The sequence below is a fragment of the Aethalodelphis obliquidens genome, unplaced genomic scaffold (genome assembly GCF_003676395.1).
Source record: "Aethalodelphis obliquidens isolate GAN/ISIS:26980383/991018 unplaced genomic scaffold, ASM367639v1 scaffold24, whole genome shotgun sequence".
Lineage (NCBI taxonomy): Eukaryota > Metazoa > Chordata > Mammalia > Artiodactyla > Delphinidae > Aethalodelphis > Aethalodelphis obliquidens.
Genome location: NW_020837968.1, coordinates 20,198,219 through 20,220,403, shown reverse-complemented (window position 1 = coordinate 20,220,403; position 22,185 = coordinate 20,198,219). Strand labels below are relative to the sequence as shown.

The window sequence follows — 22,185 nt, the reverse complement described above, 5'->3', positions numbered from 1 at the left end:
ACAGAAATAGTTTGCCAACCCCCGTTCTAGAGTATGTTTTAGACTATAATGAAATTATACTAGAAATCAGTGAAGAGATAATAAGAATTCAATGTCTTCACTTCTTATAGGTTGTTAGGATTTTCTGTATACTCTTAAGTCCGTTTTGGTAGTTTGTGTCTGCATTAGTTTCTTAGGACTCCTGTAATAAAGTACCACAAACTGGGTTGCTTAAACAAGGGAAACATTGTTCTCACAGTTCTGGAGGCTAGAAGTCCATGATTAAGATGTTGGCAGGGTTTCTTCTGAGGGCTGTGAGGGAGACTCTGTTCCATGTTTCTCTCCTAGCTTCTGGTGGTTTGCTTGCAATCTTTGGTGTTCCTTTGTTGTAGATGCATCACTCAGACCGCTCTTCCATCTTCATATGTGTGTGTGTCCAAATTTCTCCTTTTTATAAGGACACCAGTGGTTTGGGGTTGGGGGCCCACTTCCTCCAATATGTATGACCTCAGCTTAACTAGTGACATCTACAACAACCCTCCTTACAAATAAGGTTACATTCTGAGGTACCGGGGGTTAGGCCTTCTACATATAAATTTGGGGTGGGTACAAAATTTAATCCGTAACAGTGTCTTTCTAGGAATTTGTCCATTTCATCTAGGTTGTTTAATTTGTTGGCATACAGTTGTTCATAGTATTCCCTTATACTCTTTTTTATTTCTGAAAGGTTGGTAATGCCCCTTCTTTCATTCCTGATTTTAGTAATTTGAGTTCTCTCTCTCTCTCTTTCTTTTTCTTTCTCTCTCTGTCAATCTAGCTAAAGGTTTTTCATTTTGGTTGATTTCTTCAAAGAACCACCTTTTGGTTTCATTGATTTTCTCTATTGTTTTTCTATTCTCTGTTTCATTTATTTCCACTCTAGTCTTTATTGTTGCTGGATACAACAGTAATATAAAAATCAGTTGCATTTCTGTATACCAGCCACAGTTAGAAAATGAATTTTTTAAAATGAGACCATTTATAGTAGCATTAAAAAATCAAGTACTTAAGAGTAAGGGATATAAAATGTACAAGATTTCTGTGAAGAAAACTATAAAATGTTATTGAGTGACCTTAAAGAAGACAAATAAATGGAAGAACCCACCATATTCATGGAGTGGAAGGCTCAATTTTGTTAAAATGTCAGTTTTCCTTAAATTAATTTATAATCCCATATAATTCCAATCAAAATCGCAAACAGGTTTTTTTTTTTGCTTGCTTGTTTTGTTTTAGTATGCAATTTGAAAAACTAATTCTAAAATGTATATGGAAATGCAGAGGGCCAAGAATAACCAACACTTTCTTAAAGGAGAATAAGGTAGAAGGATGTTCTTGAATATCAAGACATTATTAAGTCAGAGTGTTACATTGGCAGGGAGATATCAATAGGCCAGCAGATTAGGATAAAGAACTCAGAGTAGTTTGTGCATATATGAGCACTTGATTTATGGTAAAGGGTCTTTTTCGGGAGATGATGGGTGTGGGGAAACAATGAAATTGGACTCATACTTTGCACTGTGTACAAAAATCAAGTTTAGGTGGGTTATAGACCTAAATGCATAAGGCTAAACAGTAAGCTTTTAGAAGATGAATATTTCATGACCTCAAGGTCAGGAATGGTTTCTTTTTTTCCAGAAATATATTTTATTTTGTTAATTTATTTTTATTGAGGTATAATTGACATATAACATTGTACTATTCAGGTGTACAACATAATAATTCAATATTTGTTTATATTACAAATGATCACCACTAGTTAGCATCCATCACCATACTTAAGTTTTTTTTCTTGTGATGAGAACTTGTATTTATTTTTTTTGAAGTAACTTTTCTTTATTTGGAATCTGATTATCAACAGCTCTTTATATGTTTATTTTTTAAGCATATAAACAATTTTTAAAATTTTATTTATTTATTTATCTTTGGCTGTGTTGGGTCTTTGTTGCTGCATGCGGGCTTTCTCTAGTTGTGTCGAGCAGGGGCTACTCTTCGTTGCAGTGCGTGGGCTTCTCATTGCGGTGGCTTCTTTTGTTGAGGAGCATGGGCTCTAGGCGCATGGGCTTCAATAGTGTGGCACACAGGCTCAGTAGTTGTGGCTCACGGGCTCTAGAGCACAGGCTCAGTAGTTTTGGTGTACGGGCTTAGTTGCTCCACGGCATGTGGAATCTTCCCAGACCAGGGATTGAATCGTGTCCCCTGCATTGGCAGGCAGATTCTTAACCACTGCACTACCAGGGAAGTCCTAAGAACTTTTAGGATTTTCTGTATACTTTCCTGGCAAATTTCTAATTTTCTATATAATATAAACTATAGTCACCATGTTGTACAGGGAACAAATGACTGCTTGCAAAAGACACGGAAGGCATTAAATATAAAAAGAAAAGTGGAATACATTTAAAATTTTAAATTGAGTATGTCCTTTTATATCACAAGACACCATTAAGAAAATGGAAGGTCAACAGCAGAGTAGGAGGTCCTTCTAACACATGATGAATCCTAACATCACAATTTTGAGCAAAAGAAGCCAAACTCAAGGAATATACATGATATGGTTCCATTTCTGTAAAATTTAGAAACGGGCAAAACTCACTGCACTGTTTAGAAATGAATACTTAGGTGGTAAAACTCTTAAAGAAGCAAGGAGTTTTCTTGATTACCACAAAGGCAGGACAGAAGGAGGGCCTTCTGGGTTTACATAGATGTTAGCTTCATAATTACATTAAATTATACTTTTATGTCTTGTGCACTTTTCTTCCTATTTTTCAACAAAATAAAAGGTTTTTAAAATGGAATGTAATTTTTGCCTTTTGATGGCTTATTTGTATGAGAAGATACTCTTAACGTTTTTAAAAAAACTATTTTCTCCTGATTTTTGGAAATCTTTGCAAGTAGGTCAAATTGGCTAGGTGCAGACTGAGGATAGTTTCACAAATCAAACTCTTAAGACTTTTAGCTCTGATTTAGTTTTAACAAACAGAAGAAATTAATCTGTACCAGAATAGAAATTAGGTTGGTGTCTCTTTACCTTTCAGTTTCATCAAAGCTGTTATATGAAAACCTGAATCTTCTGATGGTTTTAGTGTTTCTATTTTTCTGCTTAAAGCAATCAGTGATAAATAGTTGAGTGAAAATGATGACATGAAACTTATTAAAAAGAGCTTAAATAATGGTAGGAGGAAAGAAGAAAGGGCATATGTTTGTAAATATATAATATATAAATAGGGTATAAATAGTGAATGTGATCAAACTAATGAGTTTTACTACTGCCTAGCCAGTCGTAAAAATTTATCTCAAGATTATTAAATAAGGGATTATACCTTGCTCAAATAGAGGTGAAATGTTCTTTGTATCAATTATAAATTACTTGGTTTTACATTTTAGTACTTATCCCTTAAGACATGTTTCTTTTAATATTTTAATTTTATTGGAGTATAGTTAATTTACAATATTGTGTCAGTTCTAAGACAAGTTGCTTTAACTCTTGAATTATTTTGTTAGGGGTTGTGCACTCATGATGGTACCTGGAAGTCAGCGGTTTATGGTTTTGGAGATCAGAGTAATTTGAAAAAACTACGAAATGAGTCCAATTTGAAGCCTGTCCCAATTGTTGGTCCAAAATTGAAAAGAAGGTATATTATCTCAAAATCTATTCTTTAGTTTATCTAACCATATTGTTGTTTATCTGACTGTTAATAACATATGCTACTAAGAAAAGCCTGGAGACTTTTATAGTGAGTTCAGGATTGTTTTCAAAGATAAATAAAATATAATTAATATGTTACCCTAAGTTTAAGTACTTCATATATAATAATACATTTGGATTCTGGGAAAATTCTGGAAAAAATCAGTTTTATGACTCTTCACTATCAATATCAAAATTAAACATCAATTAAATTTCATGCTGTAAAAATGTGATGATCTTATGTATATTAATCAACCTATTAATTAGTATTTATATGTGAGAACTCTAAACTCAGAGTTTGGCTGTTGAAATGAGTGTTCTTCTTATCATTATCTAGGGAAATTGATGGGGTATAAAACATGGTTAAACTATATGTGTTAACTGCCCATGGTGTGAAGAATACTACATTGTTCCAACTTGTCACTTGTTTGGGTGCAGGTGTAGAGAACAAAGGACAAATACTGAAGTAAATTTTAATTAAGAGCAGATCTGCCATCTTTACTGTTATTATTAATTGCCTCAAGAAGAGTTAAGGTTTTTATTCAGAAATTTACCAGTTATAGTTGTGGTCACTGTAAATGGAGAAGATACAACATGCTTCTGTCTTGCAGGTGGCCAATTTCTTACTGCAGAGAACTCAACAGTTATTCCATTCCTTTCTTGGGAGCAGATGTGTCTGTTGTGAAGCGGACTCAGCGTTACTTGCACGAAAATTTACAGCAATCACCTGTAAGCGTATATGATTTATTTTTTAATAAAGAGTATTCTATGTTTGTTTCAGTTCCCCTATCATTTTAATGTAGGATTTTTATGTTTATAAGGCAAAAAATGAAAGAGCTAAAATAGTGCATGTTTCAGTTTCTGGAAGCATAAAGAATTAGTAGTGTAGAACATTTTGCATTTTATGGGGGTGGTAATAACCTTCTCCCATAATTCAACTCTGACCTTCTGAATACCTTTTTAATGTAACACAATAGCAGCAAGTTCAATATAGGAAATCCTGGTATCATAAATACCCAACAGTCCTGTTGCGAGTTTCAGCTGCTAGAATACTCTTTCTGTTGCTTATGGAGGTGTCTAGGTTCTTCTCTCTTATCTCCTTGCTACCTCTAGAGAACTATCCTACTCCATTTGGTGAGGGAAGTAATTATTCCCACTGCTGAGACTTGAAGAGGAAACTGTGTCAAGTTTAAAAAAAAAACAAAAAACGAGAGTATTTTCTTATAGAAGAGATTGTAAGTGGAGTCTACACTTTATAATGTATAATTGTTAAACTCAGGTATATTGTTATGGACTTTTTATATATAGATTATGTGGACTTTTGTGTTCAAGTAGGGGGAGCTAATTACCTTTTGCAACAATTTTTTTTTTAACATCTTTATTGGAGTATAATTGCTTTACAATGGTGTGTTAGCTTCTACTGTATAACAAAGTGAATCAGCTATACATATACATATATCCCCATATCTCCTCCCTCTTGCTTTTCCCTCCCACCCTCCCTATCCCACCCTTCTAGGTGGACACAAAGCACCGAGCTGATCTCCCTGTGCTACGCGGCTTCTTCCTACTAGCTGTCTGTTTTACGTTTGGTAGTGTGTATAGCTCCATGCCACTCTCTCACTTTGTCCCAGTTTACCCTTCCCCCTCCTCGTGTCCTCATGTCCATTCTCTACGTCTGCGTCTTTATTCCTGTCCTGCCCCTAGGTTCTTCAGAACCCTTTTTTTTTGGATTCCATATATATGTGTTAGCATACAGTGTTTGTTTTTCTCTTTCTGACTTACTTCATTCTGTATGACAGACTCTAGGTCCATCCACCTCTCTACAAATAACTCAATTTCGTTTCTTTTTATGGCTGAGTAATATTCCATTGTATATATGTGCCACATCTTCTTTATCCATTCATCTGTTGATGGGCATTTAGGTTGATTCCATGTCCTGGCTATTGTAAATAGAGCTGCAGTGAACATTGTGGTACATGACTACTTTTGAATTATGGTTTTCTCAGGGTATATGCCCAGTAGTGGGATTGTTGGGTCATATGGTAGTTCTATGTTTATTTTTTTAAGGGACCTCCATACTATTCTCCATAGTAGCTGTATCAATTTGCATTCCCACCAACAGTGCAAGAGGGTTCCCTTTTCTCCACACCCTCTCCAGCATATATTGTTTGTAGTGTTTTTGTTTTGTTTTTTTGCAGTACGCGGGCCTCTCACTGTTGTGGCCTCTCCCGTTGCGGAGCACATGCTCCAGACTCCAGACGTGCAGGCTTAGCGGCCATGGCTCACGGGCCTAGCTGCTCTGTGGCATGTGGGAGCTTCCCGGACCGGGGCACGAACCCGTGTCCCCTGCATCGGCAGGCGGACTCTCAACCACTGCGCCACCAGGGAAGCCCATGTTTGTAGATTTTTTGGTGATGGCCATTCTGACCGGTGTGAGGTGATACCTCATTGTAGTTTTGATTTGCATTTCTCTAATGATTAGTGATGTTGAGCATCCTTTCATGTGTTTGTTGGCAATCTGTATATCTTCTTTGGAAAATGTCTATTTAGGCCTTCTGCCCATTTTAATAATTTCTTTTAAAAAATGTCCTCCCTGGGGGCTTCCCTGGTGGCACAGTGGTTGCGAGTCCGCCTGCCGATGCAGGGGACATGGATTCGTGCCCCGGTCCGGGAAGATCCCACATGCCGCGGAGCGGCTGGGCCCGTGAGCCATGGCTGCTAAGCCTGCGCGTCCAGAGCCTGTGCTCCGCAACGAGAGAGGCCACAACAGTGAGAGGCCCGCGTACCGCAAAAAAAAAAAAAGTCTTCCCAGTGTCTGATTTCTGGACAAGCTTTTGGAACATAACACATTCATAAAATGGAAACTGCTTTTGTTTGATATTTATGACTATAGAGTAAGTTATTAGTAGCTAACATTCTTGTATTACTTGGTCTAAGAAAGTAGGGAGTAACATCCTGACTTTATATTCTTCATCTAGGTTCAGTATGCTGCTTATGTAACTGTGGGAGGTGTCACCTCTGTTATTAAGCTGATGTTTGCTGGACTTTTCTTTTTATTCTTTGTGAAGTTTGGCATTGGAAGGCAACTCCTCATAAAAGTAAGTAATATTTCTATGAAATTAGACCTTAGAAGTATTTTCCATGAAGTTTTGAAAATATCACTAAAGGTTTATTTTTTTTCCTTTAGTTCCCATGGCTCTTCTCCTTTGGTTATTTTTCAAAACAAGGTCCAACACAAAAACAGGTAACTCTTTCCTTTGTATCCAGGTCTCTAAAATAATATTTTTCTTTATTTCATTTTTACTTTTCCTCAGTGTAGTGAAAATAACAGCTAAGACCTGATGAAGCACTTACTGTGTTTCAGACACTCTTTTATATTCTTTACATAAATTAGATTACTCAGTCTTTTTGAACACTCCTTGAGGTGTTATCTCCATTTTACAAATGAGGAAAATGAGTCACAGAGAGGCTAAGAAACTTGCCAAAGTCCTATAGTGAGTAAATGGCCAAGTTAGGATGAGAACCCAGCTATCTGGCTCCAGAAATTATATTCTCTTTACTTCATAGAGATTTCAAATATTTTTACTCTTCAATTTTTCTTCTTCATTATCTCCTCCTTTTTTACGTCTTCTCTCCCCCTCCTCCGAGCTTCCCTTCCCTTTCCTCTTTCACACACCCTGGATCCCCATGGTAGATAAGTTGAATTACCATCTGTCCGGTATCCTCAATATAACTTCTTCAGGCACTTCAGATTTCATGTGTAAAAGCTAAACTTATTTCCACTGAACCCTCTTCTTCCTTCTGTGTTTCCCATCTCAGTTGGTGGCACTGTCATCTGCCCAGTCCTGAACGTAGGCATCATTCTAGATTTTTCTCCAAATCCATCATAACTACCTTAGTTCAGGCTCTTATCCCTCTTCTCTTCTCTCTCTCTCTCTCTCTTCCTTCTAATTGTGGTAAAATACACATGACAAAATTCCCCATCTTAACCATTTTTAAGTGCTCAGTGGTATCAAGTACTTTCATATTATTATACAGCCATCACCACCATCCATTTCCAGAATTGTTTTCATCTTGCAAAACTGAAACTCTATACCCATTAGAAAATAACTCTCCTTTCCCCTTTTTCCCCAGTTCCTAGCAAACACAATACTACTTTGTGTCTATGAGTTTGACCACACTAGAACATCATGAGTGGAATCATGCAGAATTTGTCCTTCTGTGATCAGCTTATTTTACATAGGATAATGTCCTCAGAGTTCATCCATGTTGTAGCATGTGTCAGAATTTCCTTTCTTTTGAGGCCAAATAATATGCCATTGTATATAGGCTTGTTTCTCAGTATCTTCAGAGGATTGGTTCCAGGATGCCCCACAGGTACCAAAATCCATGGTGCTCAAGTCCCTTATATAAAATAGCATAGTATTTGCATATAACTTATAGACATTGTCCTGTATACTTTAAATCATCTATAGATTACTTTATAATACCTATGTAAATACTACATAAATAATTGTAAATGGTATGTTAATAGTTGGTGGCATAAGGCAAATTCAAGTTTTGCTCTTTGGAAATTTCTGGAAGTTTTTTCCCAAATAATTTGGATTTGACATTGGATGAGTGTGGACACAGAAATCATGAATATGGAGGGCTGATTGTATATACCATATTTTGCTTATCCATTCATCTGTCCATAGACACTTGGGTTACTTCTATTTTTGTCTATTTTGAATAATGCCTTTATGAAATTGGGTGTGCAGATATCTCTTCAAGACCCTTCTTTCAGTTCTTTTGGGTATATTACCAGAAATTCAATTTTTGGATCCTGTGGTAATTCTAGTTTTAAATTTTTTAGGAACCAACAAACTATTTTCCACTGTAGCTGCACCATTTTACATTCCCACCAACTGTGCACAAAGGTTCTAATTTCTCCATATCCTTACCAACACTTGCTATTTCCTTTTTTTTTTTTATAGTAGCCATCCTAATAGTTGTGAGGTGATCTCTCATTATGGTTTTGATTTGCAGTTCCCTAAATGATTAGTGATGTTGAACTTCTTTCCATGTGCTGCTTATTGGCTTATTTGTATATCTTCTTTAGAGAAATGTCTATTCTTGTCATTTGCCCATTTTTGTGCTGTATTGTTGAGTTCGAGGAGCTCTGTGTATATTCTGTATATTAATCCCTTATCAGATATGTGATTTGCAAATATTTTCTCCCAGTCTGTGGGGTTGTCTTTTCACTGTTAATAGTGCAGGCCCTTATCTTTCAGCTGAACTGTTCATAGCCTTCCTATGATTTCTTTCTAATTCATCTTCCCACTGCTGTGTAAGAAATCTATGATGCAAATCTGACTCTGTTCCCAAGGATGGTTCAACATATGCAAATCAATCAGTGTGATACACCACATTAACAAAAGAGAAGACAAAAATCATAGGATCATCTCAATAGACGCAGAAAAAGCATTTGATAAAATTCAGCATCCATTCATGATAAAAACTCTCACCAAAGTGGGTATAGAGGAAACATATCTCAACATAATAAAAGCCATTTACCACAAACGCATAGCCAACATAAAACTCAACAGTGAAAAGCTGAAAGCCTTCCCACCAAATTCAGGAACAAGACAGATGATGCCCACTCTTATCACTTCTGTTCAACATTGTATTGGAAGTCCTAGCCAGTGCAGTCGGACAAGAAAAAGAAATAAAAGATATCCAAATTGGAAGGGAAGAGATAAAATTGCAGATGACATGATACCCTATATAGGGAACCCTAAAGACTCCACACAAAAACTATTGGAACTAATAAATGAATTCAGCAAGGTAACAGGATATAAGATTAATATACAGAAATCTGTTGCAGTCCTTTACACTAACAATGAAATATCAGAAAGAAAAAGTAAAAAAAAAATCCCGTTTAAAATTTCATCAAAAAAAAAACTAGGAATAAACTTAACCAAAGTGGTGAAAGACCTATATGATGAAAACTGTAAAACATTGATAAAGGAAATTGAAGATGATTCAAAGAAATGGAAAGATAGCCCATGCTCTTGGACTAGAAGAATTAATATTGTTAAAATGGCCATACTATCCAAAGAAATCTACAGATTTAATGTCATCCCTATCAAATTACCCATGACATTTTTAACAGAACTGGAACGAATAATCCTAAAATTAATATGGAACCACAGAACTGCCAAAGCAATCCTGAGGAAAAAGAACAAAGCTGGAGGCATAACCCTTCTAGACTTCAGACAATACTACAAAGCTATCATAATGAAAACAGCATGGTATTGGCACAAAAACAGGTCAATGGAACAGAATAGAGAGCCCAGAAATAAAACCACACACCTATAGGCAATTAATCTTCGACAAAAGAGGCAAGAATATACAATGGAGAAAAGACAGTCTCTTCAGCAGGTGGTGTTGGGAAAGCTGGACAACTTCATGTGTCAATGAAATTAGAACACTCCCTCACACCATATACAAAAATAAACTCAAAATGGTTTAAAGACCTAAATATAAGACACGATACCATAAAACTTCTACAGGAGAACCTGGGCAAAGCATTCTTGGACATAAATCATAGCAATATTTTCTTAGATCTGTATTCCAAGGCAAAAGAAATAAAAGCAAAAGTAAACAAATGGGACCTAATTAAACTTAAAACCCTTTGCACTGCAAAACAAACCATCAGCAAAATGAAAAGACAACCTACGGACTGGGAGAAAACATTTGCAAACAATGCAGCCAAACAGGGGTTAATGTCCAAAATATACAAACAGTTCATACAACTCAATATTAAAAAAAATCCAATTAAAAAATGGTCAGAGGGCTTCCCTGGTGGCGCAGTGGTTGAGGGTCCGCCTGCCGATGCAGGGGATGCAGGTTCGTGCCCCGGTCCAGGAGGATCCCACATGCCGTGGAGCGGCTGCACCCGTGAGCCATGGCCGCTGAGCCTGCGCGTCCAGAGCCTGTGCTCCGCAGCGGGAGAGGCCACAACAGTGAGAGGCCCGTGTACAGCAACCAAAAAAAAAAAAAAAAAAATGGTCAGAAGATCTAAATAGACATTTCTCCAATGAAGACATAGATGTGGCCAAGAAGCACATGAAAAGATGCTCAACATCACTAATTATTAGAGAAATGACAAAACCACAATGAGCTATCACCTCACACCAGTCAGAATGGCTATCATCATAAAGTCTACAAATAATAAATGCTGGAGAGGGTGTGGAGGAAAGAGAAGCCTTCTACACTGTTGGTGGGAATGTAAATTGGTACAGCCACTATGGAAAACAGTATGGAGATTCCTTAAAAAACTAAAAATAGAGCTACCATATGATCCAGCAATCCCACTCCTGGGCATATATCCAGAAAAGAGGAAAACTCTAATTCAGAAAGATAAATCCACCCCAATGTACATAGCAGCACTATTTACAATAGCCAAGACATGGAAACAACCCAAGTACCTGTCAACAGACAATTGGTTTGAGGAGATGTGGTGTATATTACTCAGACATAAAAAAAGAATGAAATATTGCCGTTTGCATCAAGGTGGATGGACCTAGAGAATACCATACTAAGTGAAGTAAGAGGAAGACAAATATTATATGATATCACTTATATGTGGGGTCTAAAAATTGATACAAATGAATCTATATACAAAACAGAAATATTCTCAGAGATAGAAAACAAATTTATGGTTACCAAAGGGGAAAGGGCGAATAAATTAGGAGAAGGGGATTAACAGCTACAAACTACTATACATAAAATAGATAAGCAACATGGATTTACTATATAACACAAGGAACTATGTTCAATATCTTGTAATAACGTATAATGGAAAATAATGTGAAAAAATATATATACACCCGTATAACTAAATCACTTTGCTGTACACCTGAAACTAACAATACTGTAAATCAACTATACTTCAATAAACAATAAAATCTGACCCTGTTATCACCTTCTTTAAAATACTTCCCTGGCTTATTGCTTTGACAATGACTCTTACAGCTGGGACTTTATATATCATAATCACCCAGTGAGATTTTTTCAAATACATGTTTTGACCCTGGCATCTGGACATTCTGATTCAGTAGGTGTGGAGTGGGGCCTCGAAGGATAGGTCAGTGGTTCTCAGCTTTGGGAGAGAGCCCAAAACAAATGACCAGAGATGCGGGTTTGATTGGTGTGGAATGTGGCCTGGGCACTGGGCTTTTTGAAAACTCCCCAGTAATGTTAATGCACTGCCAAGGTTGTGAATCACTGATGTGGAGGTAGGAAGGTTCTGGGTGATGTTTGGGTTATTTTGGTCCACACTCCTAGAGCACCAGTGACTGAAGTCCATCTCTGCAGATGTGAGGGCCTTCATGAGCTAGCCCTGGATAGCAGATAGGCTTTTTTTTGTTTTTATGCCAACTCTGATTAATTGGTAGTAGCATCCTAGAGACTGTTGAAAATTGTCTCATACTGAATGTGTCATGCCTGAGAGGGTTACAATCAGATAGCATGTGTGCCTCAGGCAGGGGAGGAGACAAGTACAGCCTGTGTGTCTGACTTTGTTCACACCCTGTTCCTCTTCAGTTGTATGTTCTAGCCATGTTAGACTGCGATCCACCACGCTACTGCATCCCTTCTCGACTTTTTCCCCCGAAAGGGGTTCTTGAGTTAAAAATTAGAAACCACTGGTGTAGGAGCAGTGTAAGTGTGAAAAGAAGGAAGAGCTTACAATGGTCCTGATTCCAGTGCTGAAACTTACTAATCATTATATGGGTTCTTAACACTGTTTAGATTTATCACGGCCAGAAGAATTGGTTACTCACTGTAACTAATTCACAAGAGCCTGAGGTATATAAACCAGAATGCAATTAATTAACCAGAAATATATCTATTAGGTAGGTAAGATAATTTCAGAACAAGGCATTGTCCTGCTTACTTATTCTCTCCATTTAAGCAAATTACAGAAGACAATTCACTTTTTTTTTTTTTTGGTGGAATCAATCTTCACAAGAGATGGACTACAGTGCAGGTAGCCTGGAAGAGTTATCCTCTCCCTTAGACATGTTTGGACAGAAAAAAATCAATAACTTCTCTCCCTATTTGTTTCCTCTTTTCCTTTCTTCTCTACTTGCCAACACTAATTCTGGGAGATTTAGTGTATAGTGAACAATCAATCAGGCCTTGAAAGGCCTGGATGCCATCCTATTATTTTATTTTTTTCATCCTATTATTTTAAGATAATCTCTGCTCAGATCTCATGAACTCACTTACAATTTATAATGTAATGCTCAGGCATTTATAAGGCTACATGTTGTAGGATGAAGTGAGGGAAATGGGAAGGAAAAGTTGTCATGCCTGAGAAAGCTGCCAAATATCTTTGCACCAAGGAAGTCCACTTGGTTTCTTTTGTGAAACTTATCCAACTTGGCTTCCTCCTGTTTTTATTTGGAATTCACCTTCTTTGGTATTATTGGCCTTTGACAGCATATGACCTTGGGCATACATTAGTAGATGAATCTATTGCTACTTTTAAATAATAGTTACCTAATTTTGATAAATGTACTGAAAAGCTCCTATCTTTTTCTTTATTTTTTATTCAATTTATTTAATCTAAAAAAAAATCCAGTTCATTGATTTCTTCCACCCCTACCCCCTGCCTCTGACAACCACCAATCTGTTCTCTGTATATATGACCTTAATGTATATATGCGCGCGCGCGCACACACACACATACATATATACACACTGCATTTTCTTTATCCATTAGTGGACATTTAGGTTGTTTCCACGTCTTGGCTATTGTAAATAATGCCGTAGTGAACATGGGGATGCATATATTTTTTTCAAATTAGTGTTTTTGTTTTCTTCAAATAAATATCTGGGAGTGGACTTGCTGGATCATATGCTAGTTCTGTTTTTAATTTTTTGAGGAACCTCTATACTCTCTTCTATAGTGGCATTCAATTTACATACCCACCAACAATTCACAAGGGTTCCTTTTTCTCCACATCAACACTTATTTGTCTTTTTTGATAATAGCTATTCTGACAGGTGTGAGGTGATATTATGGTTTTGATTTGCATTTCCCTGATGATAGTGATATTGAGCATATTTTCATGTGTCTGTTGGCCATCTATATATATTTTTTGGAAAAATGTCTATTCCGTTCCACTGCCCTTTTTTTTTTTTTTTTTTTGCGGTACACGGACCTCTCACTATTGTGGCCTCTCCTGTTGTGGAGCACAGGCTCCAGATGCGCAGGCCCAGCAGCCATGGCCCACAGGCCCAGCCGCTCCACAGCACGTGGGATCCTCCCAGACCGGGGCGCGAACCCACGTCCCCTGCATCGGCAGGCAGACTCTCAACCACTGCGCCACCAGGGAAGCCCCACTGCCCATTTTTAATCAGGTTGTTTGGGGTTTTGTTGATGTTGAGTTATATACATTCTTTGTATATTTTAGTTATTAACCCCTTATTAGATACATTGTTTGCAAATATCTTCTTCCATTCGGTAGGCAGTCTTTTTGTTTTGTTGATAGTTTCCTTCACGGTGCAAAATTCAATTTAATGTAGTCCCACTTGTTTATTTTTGCTTTTGTTTCTCTTGACTGAGGAGACATATCCAGTAAAATATTGCTAAGACCAATGTCAAAGAGCATACTACTTATATTTTCTTCTAGAGATTTTTGTGGTTTCAGGTTTTACACTTAAGTTTTTAATCTACTTTGAGTTTATTTTTCTATATGGTGTGAGACAGTAGTCCAGTTTGATTTTTTGCATATAGCTGTCCAGTTTTCCCAACACAATTTATTAAAGAGGTTGTCTTTCCTGTTGTATATTCTTGCCTCCTTTGTCATAGATTAATTGAACATGTACGTGTGGGATTATCTCTGAGCTCTCTATTCTGTTCCATTGATCTATGCGTCTGTTTTTTTCTGCCAGTACCATACTGGGTTTTTTGGGTTGTTTTTTGTTTTTTTGGCCATGCCATGTGGCTTGCGGGATCTTAGTTCCATGACCAGGAATCAAACCTGTGCCCCCTGCAGTGGAAGCATGGAGTCCTAATGGCTGGACCACCAGGGAATTCCCAGTACCATACTGTTTTGATTACTGTACCTTTGTAGTATAGTTTGAAATTAGGGAAGATGACACTTCCAGCTTTGTTGTTCTTTCTCAGGATTATTTCGACTATTTGAGGTCTTTTGACTTCACAATTAAGAATTATTTGGTCTCAGTCTGTGAAAAATGCCATTGGTATTTTGATAGGTGTTGCATTCATTCTCTAGATTGCCTTGGGTAGTATTGTCATTTTAACAATATTAATTCTTACAATCCACGAGCATGGTGTATCTTTCTATGTGTCGTCTTCAGTTTCTTTCATCAGCGTCTTATAATTTTTCAGGTATTTTATCTCATTGGTTAGATTTTTACTAGGTATTATTCCTTTTGATGCGATTGTAAATGAGATTGTTTTCTTAATCTCTTAATGATTGTTTGTTGTTAGTGTATAGAAATACAACAGATTTCTGTATATTAACTTTGTATCATATCCTGCAACTTTACTAAATTCATTTATTAGTTTTAATAGTTTTTTGGTGGCATCTTTAGGATCTGTTGCATGTAGTATTGTGACCTCTGCAAACAGCGACAGTTTTACTTCTTTCTTTCCAATTTAGATTCCTTGTATTTCTTTTTTCTTGTCTGATTGTTGTGGCTAGGACTTCCAATACTATGTTGAATAAAAGTGGCAAGAGTGGGCACTCTTGTCTTGTTCCTGGTGTTAGAGGAAATGCCTTCAGATTTTCACCATTGAGGATGATGTTAGCTGTGGGCTTGTCATATATGGCCTTTATTATGTTGAAGTATGTTCCCTGTATACCCAGTATGTTCCCTGTATACCTTGTATCACAATGATTGATTTACAGTTATTGAATTAACCTTACATCCCAGGATAAATCCCACTTGATCATGGTATATGATTATTTTAATGTATTGTTGAATTCAGTTTGCTAACATTTTGTTGAGGATTTTTGCATCTATGTTCATCAATGATATTGGCTTATAATTTTCTTTTTTTGTGATATCTTTGTCTGGTTTTGGTATCAGGGTGATGCACGTTCATAAGAATGACTTTGGAAGCATTTCTTCCTCTGCATTTTTTTGGGATAGTTTGAGAAGGTTAGGCATTAACTCTTCTTTAAATGTTTGGTAGAATTCACCTGTGAAGCCTTCTGGTACTGGACTTTTGTTTATTGGGAGTTGAGGGTTTTTTAAATTACTGATTCAGTTTCATTCCTGGTAACCAGTCTGTTTATATTTTCTATTTTTTCTTGATTCCATCTTGGGAGATTGTACATTTCTAGGAATTCATCCATTTCTATATTGTCCATTTTATTCACATGCAGTTGTTTCAGAAATCTTTTATGATCCCTTGTGTTTCTGTGATACCAATTGTAACTTCTCCTTTTTCAGTTCTGATTTTATTTATTTGAGCTCCCTTTCTTTCTTGATGAGTCTGGCTAAAAGTTTATCAGTTTTGTTTATCTATCCAAAGAATCAGCTTTTAGTTTCATTGATAATTTCTATTGTTGTTGTAGCCTCTATTTCATTTATTTCTGCCCTGATCTTTATGATTCCTTTCCTTCTACTAACTTTGAGTCTTGTTTGTTCTTATTTTTCTAGTTCCTTTAGGTGTAAAGTTAGGTTATTTACTTGAATTTTGTTTGTTTGTTTGTTTCCTGAGGTTGGCTTGTAATGCTGTAAGCTTCCCCCTTAGAACTGCTTTTCCTGTGCCCTGTAGATTTTGGATTGTTGTGTTTCCACTTTCATGTGTCTCCAGGTATTTTTTTGATATCCTCTTTCTTCATTAAGCCATTTGTTGTTTAGTAGCATGTTTGATTTTTGCAGTGTTTCCTTATAGTTGATTTCTGGCTTCATAGTGCTGTGGTTGGAAAAGATGCTTGATATGATTTCAATTTTCTTAAATTTACCAAGGCTTATTCTGTGGCCTAGCATGTGGTCTATACTGGAGAATGTCTGTGTGTACTTGGAAAGAATGTGTATTCTGCTGCTTTTGGATGGATTGCTTTGTATATATCTATTAAGTTCATCTAGTGTAATATGTCATTTGAGGCCAGCGTCTGCTTATTGATTTTCTGTTTGTGTGATCTGTTCATTGATGTTAGTGAGGTGTTAAATTCTCCTACTATGATTGTGTTACTGTCAATTTCTCCTTGTATGTTTGTTAAGATTTGCTTTATGTATTTAGGTACTCCTATGTTGGATTGTTGTTATATCCTCCTGTTGGATTGGTCCCTTTCTACTTAGTAATATCCATCTTTATCTCTTGTTATAGTCTTGGTTTTAAAGTCTGTTTTCTCTGATATAAGTATTGCTACTCTGGCTTTCTTTTCATTTTTTTTCACATGGAATACTGTTTTCCATTCCCTCACTTTCAGTCTATGTGTGTCTTTATATCTGAAGTGAGTCTCTTGTAAGTAGCATATATATGGGTCTTGTTTATGTATCCATTCAGTCACTCTACGTCTTTTGAGTAGAGCATTTATTCCATTTACCTTTACTGTAATTATTGATAGGTATGTACTTACTACCATTTTGTTAATTGTTTTCTGGTTGTTTTTGTAGTTTTTTGATTTTTTCTTCTTTTTCTCTCTTCCCATGTAATTTGATGACTATCTTTAGTGTTATGTTTGGATCTCTTTTTTGTGTGTGTGTGTGTGTATCTATTATAGATTTTTGGTTTGGGGTTACCATGAGGTTTATATATAGCACCCTGTATATATTTGTGATTATTATAAGTTACTGATCTCTTTAAGTTCGAACACATTTCTAACAACCCTGCATTTTTACTCCCCCCTACCCCATGTTAATGTTTTTTGGTTTTTTGTTTGTTTGTTCGTTTGTTGCGGTACACGGGCCTCTCACTGCTGTGGCCTCTCCCGTTGCGGAGCACAGCCTCCGGACGCACAGGCTCAGCGGCCATGGCTCACGGGCCCAGCCGCTCCACGGCATGTGGGATCTTCCCGGACCGGGGCACGAACCCGTGTCCCCTGCATCAGCAGGCGGACTCTCAACCACTGTGCCACCAGGGAAGCCCCATGTTAATGTTTTTGAAATCATATTTTACATCTTTTTATTTTGTGTATCCCTTAACTACTTACTGTAAAAATAGGTGATTTTACTACTTTTGTCCTTTAACTTTTCTGCTAGCTTTACAAGTAGTTGGTCTACTACCTTTACTATATATTTGCCTTTACCGATGAGATTTTTCCTTTCATATTTTTATATTTCTAGTTGTAGTCTTTTCTTTTCCACTTAGAAAGGTCCCTTTAATGTTTCTTGTAAAGCCTGTTTAGTGGTGCTGAACTCTTTTAGCTTTTTGCTTGTCTGTAAAACTTCTCTTTAAATCTGAATGATAGCCTTGCTGGGTAGAGTATTCTTGGTTGTAGGTTTTTTCCTTTCATTACTTTAAAATATGTCATGCCACTCCTTTCTTCCTGGCAAAGTTTATGCTGAAAAGTCAGCTGATAGCCTTACGGGAGTTACCTTGTACGTAACTGCTTGCTTTTCTCTTTCTGCTTGTAAGAGTCTCTCTTCATCTTTAATTTTTACCATCTTAATCACAGTATGTCTTGGTGTAGATATCTTTGGGTTCATATTGTTTGGAACCCTCTGTGTTTTCTGGCCTTGGATGTCTGTTTCCTAAGTTAGAGAGGTTTTCAGCTATTTTTTCTTCAGATAAGTTCTCCCCCTTTCTCTCTCTTCTCCTTCTGGTACCCCTGTAATGCAAATATTAGTAAATTAGTACATTAGTACCTAGAGGTATCTTTAACTGTTCTCATTTTTAAACATTGTCTTTTCTGTTCAGCTTGGATGATTTCCACTACTCTCAGTTTACTGATCTGTATCTTTAATCTACTGTTGATTTCTTCTCATGTATTTTTTATTTCAGTTATTATATTCTTCAGCTATGTTTGGCTCTTCTTTATATTTTCAAACTCTTTTTTATACTTCTCACTGTGTTCATCCGTTCTTCTCCCAAGCATCTTTGAGTACCTTTATGATCATTATCTTGAACTCTTTATCAAGTAGATTGCTTATCTCCACTTATCTTAGTTCTTCTGGTGTTTTATTTTGTTGTTTTTTGGAACACATTCCTCTGTTGCCTCCTTTTGCCTATGTCTCTGTTTTTTATTTCTGTGTATAATATTAGGTAAGTCAGTTACATTTTGCAATCCTGGAGAATGGCCTCCTGTGGGAGACTTTCAGTGGGGCCTAGCAGCATACTCCCCACTGGTCACTGGAGCTATATGCTCTAGCAGTGCCCCCTATGTGGGCTGTATGGGCCTTTCTGACTACTGTGGGCACACTAGTAGGCAGAGCTGGCCCCCAGATGGCTGCCAGGCCCTGCCTCATGCCGAGGCTACTGCCCTTCTGGTGGGCATGGCCTGGACCTGGAGAGGCTGTCTGCAGGGCCCTGGGGGTCCTGGGCTGGTACCAGCCTGATAGTAGGTGTGGCCAAGTCATGGCATGCTGCGCCAGGTATCCAGGGGGCTCAGGCTGGTGCCACCCCCCTGGGGTGGGCAGTACTGGGGTCCCAACATAGCTGGCTGCAGGACCCAGGGAGTCCCAGGGCTGGTATTGGTCTGCTACTGGGCAGGGAAGCACCTGGTGCTAATGAGATAGAGGGAGGACCCCAAAATGGTGCTTGCCAGCACCAGTGTCCTCATGGCAGAACAGGTGCCCCCAAATGGCTCCCATTAGCATCTCTGTCCCCAGAGGGAGTCCCAGTTCCCTTCTGCCTCCCTGGAAGGCTCTCCAAGATCAGCAAGTGGGTTGACCTGGGCTCCTTTCATATTACTACCTCTGCATTGGATTTCAGGGCATGTGAGATTTTGTGTGAGTCCTTTAAGAGTGTAATCCCTGTTTCCTATGGCCCTCCAGCTCTCTGTATGCAAGCCCTGCTAGCCTTCAAAGCCAGATGTTCTGGGGGCTTGTTTTCCTGGTACAGGACCCCCGGGCTGGGGAGAGCCCAGTGTGAGGCTCAGACCCCTTGCTCCCTGGGGAGAATGCTTGTAATTGTAATTATCCTCCCATTTGGGAGTAGCCTACCTGGGAGTTTGGGTCTTGCCTACACTGCATCTCTGCTTCTCCTACCATCATGTTGTGGTTTCTTCTTTATATCTTTAGTTGTTGAAAATCTTTTCTGCTAGTCTTCAGGTTGTTCTCATTGATAGTTGCTCTGTATATAGTTATAATTTTGGTGTGTCCAGGGACTTCCTAAACTCCACCATCTTGGTCATTCCTCTATTTCTAGTTTTTTGATGGTAGCCATTCTAACAGGTGTGAGGTGATATCTCATTGTGGTTTGATGTGCATTTCCCTCATGATTAATGATGTAGAGCATCTTTTCATGCACCTATTGGCTGTCTGTATGTCTTCTTTGGAAAAATGTCTTCCGATCTTCTGCACATTTTTCAGTTCAAGTGTTTGGTTTTTGCTAGTGAGTTGTATGAGTTCTTTATATTTTGGGGGTAATAGCCACTTATCAGATATGTGATTTGTAATATTTTCTCCCATTTAGTAGGTTGCCTTTTCATTTTGTTCATGGTTGCCTTTGCTGCACAGAAGCGTTTTACTTTGACATAATCTTACATGTTTATTTTTGCTTTTGTTTCTGTTTCTGGTGTCAAGTTCAGAAAAAGCATCTTTAATACCTATGTCAAGGAACTTACTGCCTATGTTTTCTTCTAAGAGGTGTATGGTTTCAGGTCTTATATTCGTCTCTAATCCATTTTGAGTTAATTTTTGTGTATGGTGTAAGCAGCAGTCTAGTTACGTTTTTTCAACATCATCTGTTGAAGAGACTGTCCTTTTCCCATTGAATATTCTTGGCTCCTTTGTCATAAATTAATTGACCACATATGTGTGGGTTTATGTCTGGGTTCTCTGTGCTATTCTGTTGATCTGTGTGCATGTTTTTATGCCAATACCATACTGTTTTAATTACTATAGCATTGTAATATTGTTTGAAATCAGGGAGCATGGTACCTCCAGCTTCATTCTTCTTGCAAAGATTTCTTTGGCTATTTGGAGTCTTTTCTGGTTTTATATAGACTTTAGGATTTATTGTTCTAGTTCTGTGAAATATGCCATTGGTATTTTGATAGGGATTGCATTGAATCTGTAGATTGCTTTGGGTAGTGTGCACATTATAATGATATTCTTTCAATCCATGATCATGGACTGTCTCCATTTATTTGGGTCTTCAATTTCTTTTGTTAATGTCTTGTAGTTTTCAGCATGTAGGTCTTTCACCTCCTTGGTTATATTTATTCCTGGATGTTTTATTCTTTTTGATGCATTTGTAAACGGGATTGCTTTCTTAATATTTCTTTCTGATAGTTCATTAATGTATAGAAATGAAACAGATTTTTGGGTGTTGATTTTGTATCCCATGACTTTACTGAATTCATTTTAGTTCTGATCTTTTGATGGAATCTTTAGGGTTTTCTATACATAACATCATGTCATCTGCAAATAGTGATGGTATTACTTCTTCCTTTCCAATTTGGATACCTTTTTTTTTTTGCGGTACGCGGGCCTCTCACTGCTGTGGCCTCTCCCGTTGCGGAGCACAGGCTCTGGACGCGCAGGCTCAGCGGCCATGGCTCACGGGCCCAGCCACTCCGCGGCATGTGGGATCTTCCCGTACCGGGGCACAAACCCATATCCCTTGCATCGGCAGGCGGACTCTCAACCACTGCACCACCAGGGAAGCCCTGGATACCTTTTATTTCATTTTTTTGCCTAATTGCTCTGGATAGAACTTCCAGTACCATGTTGAATACTGTTGACAAGAGTGGGCACTCTTGTCTTGTTCCTGACCATAGAAGAAAAGCTTTCAGCTTTTCACCATTGAGTATGATGTTAGCAATGAGTTGTCATATATGGCCTTTATTATGTTGAAGTATATCCCCTCTATATACCCAGTTTGCTGAGACTATCATAAATGGATGTTGAATTTTGTCAAATGCTTTTTCTGCATTTGAGATGATCATATGATTTTTATCCTTTATTTTGTTAATGTGGTATATCACATTGACTGATTCATGGATGTTGAACCATCCTTGCATCCCTAAACTAAATCCCACTTGATCATGGTATACGGTCCTTTTAATATATTGTTGAATTCAGTTTGCTAATATTTTGTTGAGGATTTTTGCACTTATGTTCATCAGTGATATTGGCTGTCATTTTCTTTTCTTGTGGCATCCTTGTCTGGTTTTGCCTTTAAGTAATGGTTTCTCCTTTCTGGTACTCACCTTACTTTTCTATGTAATAAACTTCACGCACATACGCTCACCTCTTCCTCAGTAAACTTAATAATGCTCTCTGCTAAACTAGTCCTGCACTTCTAATTCATGTCTCATATTGTTATTAGATCTCTTATGTGTATC

General features: G+C 37.5%; 1 protein-coding gene across 2 annotated transcripts in view; it reads left to right on the top strand.

The window, feature by feature from the left end:
- The window catches only part of SCCPDH (saccharopine dehydrogenase (putative)), a 44,012-nt gene that overhangs the window by 14,877 nt on the left and 6,950 nt on the right, over positions 1-22,185 (top strand). For both annotated transcript variants that reach the window (XM_027122389.1, XM_027122390.1), the window contains exons 6-9: positions 3,517-3,647; positions 4,312-4,429; positions 6,679-6,798; positions 6,888-6,944. In XM_027122389.1, the coding sequence (XP_026978190.1) occupies positions 3,517-3,647; positions 4,312-4,429; positions 6,679-6,798; positions 6,888-6,944 (426 nt within the window). The remainder of the gene's footprint in view (positions 1-3,516; positions 3,648-4,311; positions 4,430-6,678; positions 6,799-6,887; positions 6,945-22,185) is intronic.